Genomic DNA, 9,704 nt, shown 5'->3' on the forward strand with positions numbered 1-9,704 from the left:
TATGTTCGTGTATATGTTAATAATTTATGTGAAACAAAAAACAAGCTTGAAATAAAAAGGCGCATTTTGACTACAAGTCAGTCTAAATTGAATATTCAAGCGCGCCATAACAATCAAACAATTTCTGTTTCATCGATTATGTTTCGTACCCGCAGACGCGCATATACTTTTTCGAATTGGCTTCGCATCACTGCGAACTAACCTTTTCTTCTTATTTATTTTATCTTGTTGTTATTCCTTCTTTTTCTATATATATATATATATATATAACACGCACATGACATAAGCATAAACACACGCACACAAATACCTCTACACACATACATACATACATACATACATACATGCATTTATATCTATGTATATATATGTATATATAAAAAACGTGTGCATGTGTTTGTATGCATCTAACCGTAGAGAAATACACGTTTTGATTGCTATTTCTTATATCTACTGGTCTCTGGTTCGAATTTTTGTATGCAAGCAATTTCAGCAACTGATTATTATTCGCTCGTTTACTTACAACTCGATCTCGTCTGGTCTCTGCTTATACGGTAAAGTCAGTCTAGTCGAATCGGGTCGGCCCGGTTTAACCCCAATTGTTTTTTTTTTTTTTTTTTTTGTTTTTCTTTCTTTCCTTATTCTCTCTCTGCTTCTTTCATGATTTATGTGCTTATATATATATATATATATATATATATGTATGCGTGTGTGTGCGTTCGTTGTTTTGTTTTATAACATTTACTTATTTCTTTCAATCGTGCAGTGCCTCTTTTGTAGTTGTTGCTGATATTTAATTCATTTCTTTTTCTGTTTCTCTCCGATATTTTACTTAATGCAACTTTAATATATACGTATATTTACTCGCATTATGGCAAACGAAAGCTATGAGGTTTCAGTATAAATTTTTTTCTTCTTCTTCTTCATCTTTTTCTTCTTTTTCTTCTTTGCTTTACATACACATCACCGTCTTATAAATTACGTACATTCTTATAACTAAAGTTTTTCATTGGAACAACTTTTATTTACTCTTTACGTTCGTTCTTCTTATCGAGATTTTTTCTTTTCTTTATAAATTTATAGAAAATTTCTCATTGAATTGAATATCAATCTGACCTGATCGGACACAGTTTACAAAAGTCTTCGATGTGGTGACCCTTATCTCATTTATTTCTATCCTGGGGTTTTTTTTGTTTTTCACGGACTTGCTAAGCGCATAATTAATTATTCGATATAAATAGTTTGGTGTCCCCAAGTCTTGCATGCGCGTATGTTCGCTTAAGCTGTTTACCTATATGTCTGCTCTTATGCATATATATGCATGGCCCTACGCTTGCTTACACATAGTATTCTACGCGTACACAGGTTTCTTTCGTTTTTTTTTTTTTTTTATATTCGTTGGCGGGTGTTTCCATTATTAAGGGGTTGAATGTCTGTCGCCATGACTGTTGGTTCATTTCTTCTTTTTTTTCCTATTTACCTATACTCATGGCTTTAGCTTATTGTGTTTGGCGGCTACTGAATTTCCGTTCGATAACCCATCTATTAGTCATTTAAATTTTTTTTTTTTTTTTATAAGTTTACTTATAAGGTTTGATGCATGCACAAAATCTAACATAGCAAGCAGTAGGCAGCTTAACAATTATGTAAGTAATTATTTACTTTGTTGTTAGTTAAAAGAGATCAAACTTTCATAATAATAATAGAAAAATACGGACGGAAATATTTTATGACCTTATGGAACTTTAAAATCAAATGTAATGAGTTTGTACTACCCGTAAACGACCGCATGTAAAAGCCAGATTTAAGTATATGATGATTTAATTTCTCAGGTGCCTTCGTTTTGCTCAAGACCTCAGGAGACCGATTTATTTTTCTTCATAACGTTTCATTCAATTACAAGAAGTTGAACGATTCATTCCGCAATTTTATGTACGCTTGTATTCCGAGCCGGCTTAGGGTTGTAATAATGTTGCCATAATGGATCATTTTGTGGCCAGTTATGGATAAACGCGGACAAACGCTGGGTTCGTTTTGAATTGAATTTAGCACATCATCTTTTAAGCCATAAGCCTAAATTTAATTCAATGAGTTTGGGTAGCTTCACTATCACGTCAATACCTTTCGATGATAACTTGTTACATCCATATAAATCAATTGTCTTTAGATTAAGCAATTCTTCGGCGAGCGTTTGCAAGCCTTTGTCTGTAATGCCTTCGCATTGGCCAATATTTAGATGTTCTAGTTCGGGTAAAGCTTTCGCTATTTTAAGAATTCCATGATCAGTGATCTGACAGTGATTAAGCGATAGCGATCTTAGCTGGTAAAGACCCTGGGCAATGTGAGTTAATGCTTGATCGCTAATTTTAACACAAAAGCTAACATCCAAAGAGTTAAGATTACTACCACTTTCGGTTAGATAAGCCATACCAATATCGGATATATTATCGCAGGAATTTAAATTAAGTTGCTCGAGTTTCGGCATGCGTGCCAAATGTTTTAGACCACTGTCCGTGATAGATAAACAAAAACTTAGATTTATTGATTTTAGTGACGTTAAACCTTGTGCTATATGTCCGAGGGCTTCATCGCTTAAACGATTACAATCTTGTAATCCTAAAAATTCAAGCTCCAGATTGCCCTCAGCAGTGGCTTTATTAAGGCCGGCCAAATGGCCGATGCCTTGATCGCTTATGCAGCAGGAACGTAGATTAAGATGCTTCAACTTTTTTAAACCCCACGCGATTAATAATAAACCAGTGTTAGTGATGTTACAGCAACCACCAAGATCTAATGTTTGCAGATTTTTTAAGTGTTGCGCTATACGACCCAGACTAGTATCAGTGATCTGCTTGCATAAAGATAGATCGAGAATTTTTAAATTGGGTAAATCCACTGAGAATGCGTGACCTAAATTCACATCAGTCACGTTAAAGCAGCCACTGAGATTGAGGGAATTTAAAGCGGGCACACTTAATACAAGATCTTTAAGGGAACGTCTTAACGAAAGAATTTGCACCTTTTTAATACCACGTTTCACCAAACAATTGAAAAGGCTTGGACTAGAACGTTTTAAGTGCAATTTAGCTTCTACGCCTTTCCATATACTTTTAGAGTAGGCAACATCACGCCATGCCGTACATACTTGCGCTGCTCGACCTAAATCGCATACAGACAGCTCGTTAAAGATCAACTCGAGTATTTCCGGAAAAAGGTTACTAATATGATATCCCTCAGTGGGAGGTGGACTCGCCGGCGAAGTTGTTCTCTGTTGTAGATTATGATGATGCTGCGCATGTACCGCAGCGGCAGCAGCTGCATGCTGAAGATATAATGCAGGTGGTATAGGTTGCAACTGAGGACGATGGGGTATTGCATATGGAGCAAACCGTAGCATATGATGGGTACTTCTCGTTAAAACGGGTAATTCAGTCTGTTGAAATAAATGGTCTTCCATGCTCCAGGCAGCTGCTAGTTGACTAGCTGTTGAAATGCCACTGCTACCTCCTCCAACTCCACCATAATTAGTAAGGGCAGCAGCTGTCTGAAATGTGAGTATGGTTTGATGATGAAAGGGAAGTATTTCAGCGTTAGTGGCCATTGATAGACGCCTCTTTAATGTAAACGCTTGATAGCGTCTCGAAAGTAAATTCTTATATTTTTTACAAATAATATTTTATTCATAAATTTGTTTAAAACAAATATATCCAAACGATCTGAACGAATCACTTCATAAAACAAAACGTTCTTATCAAATACAGTACTTGAATAAGTTTTTATTATATATATCAAGCACATGCATACGTAGAATGTTGACAATTATTCTTAGTGAATGGTTTTGCCATATGTTTTTTTTTTTATTTCTTTTATGCATTTGTAAATCATCACTTTTTAGATAACATCACTCGACCACGAGAGCACTACCTAACTCAATAACTAGTTATTTATTGTGTATTAAGTTTTCTTCTCAATATTAAATACCATTTACGTATATTATTTTAGCTAACTTTTGCGAAGAGTAAGAAGCAAACTTTATTTAACTTGTTTTTATTATTTATTTTATTTAAATTTATCGGATATTATTTTTATCTTCTGTTTTGTTTATATTAATCTCATGCGATAAGAAATTATACAACTCTCTCATTCAAAAACTAAATTCAAACTAAATTCACTGCTGTCACCGCTGAACTGACTGACTGATTGAAACTGAGTGAACTATCTAAATATCTACATTTGGATATCTATAGATACAATTATATCTTGTTTTGTATTGTATTGTATAGATACAATTGTATCTACACAATCTATGCAAAAGCGCGCCTTTCAAACACAACCAAAAATATGTGAAGAGAAAAATTTTACTCTCAGAAAATTCAAAACATCTTTTATACGAATTGTACAGGAAAGTAAATTTTACTCACAAAAATAGAATTTTATTCTCAGAAAACACGAAAACACCTTTCATAAGAATTTTACAGTAAAGTAAATTTTATTCTCAGAAATAGAATGTTACTCTCAGAAAAGACAAAAACTCGTTTCATAAGAATTGTACAGGAAAGTAAATCTTACTCGTACTCTTTACCAAGAGGTATAGTCATTTTATCAAAATGTTTGCCACACTCCAAAGAAAGCTTCAAGCGTCATAGGTCCCATAAAGTATATAAGGTTTGCTTGAGTCCTTGAGTTACTATCATCATCAGCATCAATTCTATATTGAAAATTGAAAACATACTAAATCTACTAAAGAGATAAGAAAATATAAAATCATTCACTTACTTATTTATTTAATATATTTTTTTGGATTATTTTATTTTTATATTTTTAAAATAAATTTTTAATATTCTAAATATATGCGTTTTGCTTGTGTTATTTATTTAGTTTGCTGTTTTTGCAGGATGTTCTTATGAACCTGTTTTTGACTTTTTAACAGTAAGAGAGATAAAATGTACTTTGCTGCGAGAGTAAGAAGCAATTGATAAAATCTAGAAAATGCTTAGATTTATGTTCATATTATTCTCTGTTTCTCTCTCACAAATCTCATAGAAACTTCTCTCAGAGCAAATAAAATATTACAATAAAAATATTCACTGGAAAAACATTTGAGTTTATAAGTTGATGTGTATTTCCTCAGGGCTTGAAATCCATCTCGATTCACAATCATCTAAGAGTAATTCACTACTTTCATTATATGTAAGTAAGAGAAAGACGGCCGAGATAACTAAAGAGTATGAAACGACATTGCTTAGGAAAAAGCTAAAGAGATGAGAAAGGAAAAAGAATGAAGAGTTGCAAAATATATTTTTCCCATTAGTAGAATATTTCATCGTTTGTGAAGGTATTTATAAAAGAAGAGATTTATTTATATACAATTGTACGTACGAGCAAATTATTAAAATTCATCCCCCTATACGCCTGAGTGGCCGAGTAGGCAAGAGTCTCGACTAGCAAGTACAACGAATTCTCTGGTCGTACAACGAATTCTCTGGTTGTGTTGACATATTTTTTCTTTTGTTTATAACAGACTTTTTTACACAATTTTTAATGAAATTTTCAAAGTTGCTTTTTTTCTTATAGAATAATAATAATAATATATCCGCCGGAGTAGACGAGTAGGCAAGTCAATGGTCGTGGGTTCGAATCTCAAGTGCGGTAGAGCTTTTAATAAAAGCCGATAGCCTTAGATGCTAGTGCTTTTAAGAGTTTAGTCTTAGAATTTATTTTTCTGGCGAAATTAATAATAATAATAATAATAATAATAATAAAAGAGCTGAATGACGACTGCGTTGCCACTTTTTGACTATTTTTCTTATTTATTACAAGCAACTCTGTGATCTCTCCATTCTCCATACATGTTCGTTTTTTACTTTCATACAAAGTTTTTTAGCGGCAAATCAAAGCATTTAACAAGTGCACAACATAGTATCAAAAACTTTTAAATAAAAATGAATACCGATTTTTTATACGAAACAAAAATGATTATAAAATCTTTGGTGCTGTCTTTCCCGGAAAATAGCATTGGTATCCAGCAGCTTAGTGTTGTTTACAAGGCAACAGTAGGAAAAGAGATACCCTGGCTAAAGCCGTAGACACCAACCTGGCTGAAGCCGAACGGAAAAAACTAAATATCAATAAATACGATAAATGGATGAATGAAACGAATTTATTCAACTTTGCAGACTTTTTCCAAGTTTTGTGGCAATTAACGAATCGTATATTTTTGCATGTGTACATACAAACAAAACAAACAGAAAGCAATGTACAAGAAGAAATAAAGGCAATTTATTTTACATTTAGAAATTATTTTCATTCTGATCGAATCATTTTAAAAATCCATGGAATTGATTACAACTTTTTTCTCATTCTGATACAACCTTATTAAGTCTTTGAATAGACCACATCAACCAAGGTGCAGTCGTGGCCGAGCGGTTAAGGCGTTTGACTAGAAATCAGATTCCCTCTGGAAGCGTGGGTTCGAATCCTAGCGACTGCGAAGTAAAGCAAACTTAAGAATTAGGACATATGCGGGCCGTGGAGACAATTGCAAAAGTAATTAAAGGCAAGGGTCGTTATGATTCAAGCTAAACCAACCCTATCAATCATACGTTAGCAGCTCTGGCTACGATTGAAACGGATAAGGAGTATATGAAGACAATCGACGAGGATTATGGACCGCCCGGTCGACATTGGCCCGAAGTGTTGAAAGAAAAAAAATGATTATAAAATCTTTAGTACTGTCTTTCCCGGAAAGTAGCATTAGTAGAAGAGCTACCCTGGCTGAAGACGAACGGGAAAAACGTACGCTGATATCGGGGCGTTCGTAGAGGAAAGCCATTTGACTTTTCCGGACTGCTGTAGTGTCATACATCTAAGGCCAACGACACCATGAACAATTTCGTTGAAGTTGTAGACTAACTGGTGTCGGCTTTACCCTGACGAAACTTGAAGCTATTCAGGGTAAGCCAGGATTCCATTAGAGAAGGTATTTCTCAAACAGCAAAAGCAGTTAGAGAATTGAAGAACTCGGGCGAGCTTTACCCTGGCATAACCAACAAGCCAGGATCTCTTGGAGGCGTTCTTCTTTAACATGGCACTCGGCTTCAGAATGAGGGCACGGTCATCAATAGATATAATGGATATTGTAGATAGACTGAAGAAGTTTCAATAGCCGAGTTTGTTGAGCGGTTAGACGATGACTTCGTAATCGACAAAATGAACTACGAACTCGAAGAGAGTTAGTTCAACCAGAATATGAATTAAAGAGAAGGAAGAGCCATTTTAGGAATTGTGATGAAAGCCGCATCAACACGAGTAAATTAAATATGCCTGCCAACTAATCATTTTTTCCTCTTTCGAAACTGTATCACTTCAAAATAATCAATTTCTAAATTGAATAATATGTACCACCAAAGTACCTACGCACACTTTCCCCGGTGAAGGCGCTTTGGTTGTGGGTTAATTCATATTAACCCATTAGCATATGATTCTCATCATGTGTAAGTTATAGGAAAAAAAAACATCTTAATAAACGAATGACTGAAATAATGTCTTCACTGTCTGGTATATTTTCAGAAGAGAAATTTTATCTCCTTGAATCGAGTAGGAGTAGTAGTAGTTTCTTACAAGATAATTGCAAATACAACTTTTTTAGACCATGCAACCATTTCTCTAGAGGGCGGTGGCTATAGCACTAAAATTTTGCGAAGTTTTTTTTACTCAAATAAATAAAAAGGTAAGCAAAAAAAAGGGAAAGGTAAAATGAGAAAAAAAATTATATTTAAATTTTCAAAACTTTTCAGATATTTGATGTGGTCTTAAATTGTCGTCATGTTATATTGTGTGAATTGGACATATTCGCTGAAGTGGATCACGGCACTGCCCTTCATGAGTCTTTTTACAGTTACTTCGGGTAATTTAAAGTACAAGGAGGAAGTACGCAATAATGTACACAATAACTTGGTACGTTTCGATTTCATGAAGGGTCCTAACGACAATCCGAAAATCAATGCTTTCATATTATTGAAAAGAGACGTTCAACGTATACCACGGCTAAAGCCTTTACATAAAGACACTTTCTATCCAGATATAGATGATAGTGCTTCCATTAGATGTGCAAATAAAAAGAAGGTCCTTAACGGCCAACATAGAAAATTAGTTTCCAATGAAGAAGATACCAAAACGGATGAGTATCCAAAGAAATTACCAGCAGTGGAAAATGAAGAAGATATTAACGATGAATTCTGTGAATTACTTTCGAAAACAGAACGTCCTCGTAAGCCAAGCGGTCCGCGACAACTGGACCCATATTCGATGGACGATTCTACGTTGCTTTTACCAATATATACAGCATTTATTCCGTTACTGGTTTGTTTGTGTAAACTTTTATTTAACGGAATTCCTAGTAACAAATTGCTGCGCTCTCTACATTTGTTCTGTACTATCTCTTATTTATTTTCATAAATCGAAATTGTCTTTCCTTTTTTTTTCTTTTCTTGCTAGATTAACTGTACATTAAATATTAAACATGCACAAGAGTAGTGTTAGTGTTATGCATTAAACATGCATAAGAGTAGTGTTAAGTTTTGAGCCTTTTTTTGGTTTTTTTTTCCTATTTTGAACTTTGTTTTCAAGTACTTAGTACAGCGCAGTGTAGGAAAATATAGAAAATAATAATTGTAACACTTTTCTAGGTATTATATAGAGCATACATTGACATGTAGAATAAGTGGGAAATTTTAGAAAAATTAAACTAAGAACTGGACACTTTTCAATAAAATTGATAAAAATTTATATATTTATTTCAATGATCCATTCATTTACATTATCATTTGGAATTCGTCAACATTACCTTCAATGGTAGAGGAAACAGTTTGTACATTATCCAATATTTGTTAAGACTCATCGCGTTAGATTAATTGAAAAGTTCATAGATCATTCAATGTAAAACAATGTATCAGTGACTGCATTCGATACCCTCGTATAAAAGCAGCAGCTGGGAGCAAACACAGCATTTCGCTTAATAAATCCATGGGATGATGTGTAGGTGTTGCCACTATTGACGAATTCGTATGATTTTCAGATCATACTAAAACTCCAAAGAAAATGTGTCAACATTTCATGACATCCCGCCTATTACGTTGCAAGCTACAACTGTTTTAATTGTGCTACACACACAAGATTCAGATTTTTTCGTCGTTTTACAAAAACAAAGATGGTCGTATTATCTAAAAATCGTATGAATTTGTCAGTAATCATCCTACTGTCTTATTGAACGATGTGTTATCACTAACGATAAATAGTCAGATCAAAGAACTTTCAATACATAAAACGGTAGGATGCTTAACAAGCCCTGATACCGAACAAATAATACGTTTTCATACATGTTTTAAAGCAAATATAGTAATTCGCGGCTTTATATAACGTCAATTATAAAAGTCAGTCCAGAAATAAATGCATTTTCCAGTCTTCCGTTCCTTTGTTATATAATTTATTTGTTCTTACTTTTTAGTCCATTGCATTTCGATCTATTCTGTAACTTGTCGCACACCACTTTCCAAGACCTTTCATGTAATATCCATATTGAGGAGATTGATAGAAAGAAGACAATCAATCATCCAGTTTGCGTTGCTGTACAGAGGTAAACAAGTATTGTTTATACTGTCACCAAAATCAAACGGAATGTCAGATTGCACAAATTCCACAGGCAG

At 33.9% G+C, this 9,704-nt stretch overlaps 2 protein-coding genes and 1 non-coding gene across 3 annotated transcripts; 2 read left to right on the top strand and 1 right to left on the bottom strand.

Moving 5' to 3' along the window:
• Window positions 1-737: 737 nt before the first annotated feature.
• Window positions 738-4,169, bottom strand: LOC119636967 (F-box/LRR-repeat protein 14). Its single transcript, XM_038032725.1, has one exon. It carries the CDS (start codon window positions 3,599-3,601, stop codon window positions 2,054-2,056), a length of 1,548 nt encoding a protein of 515 aa, XP_037888653.1. The 5' UTR covers window positions 3,602-4,169; the 3' UTR covers window positions 738-2,053.
• A 2,239-nt stretch (window positions 4,170-6,408) lies between these two features.
• Window positions 6,409-6,490, top strand: Trnas-aga. The gene has a single exon. It is a non-coding gene; the product is annotated as a tRNA-Ser (tRNA).
• A 1,391-nt stretch (window positions 6,491-7,881) lies between these two features.
• Window positions 7,882-8,535, top strand: LOC119637022 (malectin-like). The gene is made up of 2 exons (XM_038032794.1): window positions 7,882-8,361; window positions 8,497-8,535. The coding sequence occupies exons 1-2, from the start codon at window positions 7,882-7,884 to the stop codon at window positions 8,533-8,535; spliced, it is 519 nt and encodes a 172-aa protein (XP_037888722.1).
• The last annotated feature ends 1,169 nt before the right edge of the window (window positions 8,536-9,704 follow it).

This window comes from Glossina fuscipes, unplaced genomic scaffold (assembly GCF_014805625.2).
Source record: "Glossina fuscipes isolate IAEA_lab_2018 unplaced genomic scaffold, Yale_Gfus_2 42, whole genome shotgun sequence".
In the NCBI taxonomy this organism is placed as follows: domain Eukaryota; kingdom Metazoa; phylum Arthropoda; class Insecta; order Diptera; family Glossinidae; genus Glossina; species Glossina fuscipes.

Bases quoted from the DNA above. Each gene is read 5' to 3' on its own strand.
- LOC119637022 (XM_038032794.1), top strand. From the start codon at position 7,882: ATGAGTCTTTTTACAGTTACTTCGGGTAATTTAAAGTACAAGGAGGAA. The intron at 8,362-8,496 runs GTTTGTTTGTGT...TTTTCTTGCTAG, and splicing joins CAGCATTTATTCCGTTACTG to ATTAACTGTACATTAAATAT.
- LOC119636967 (XM_038032725.1), bottom strand. From the start codon at position 3,601: ATGGCCACTAACGCTGAAATACTTCCCTTTCATCATCAAACCATACTC.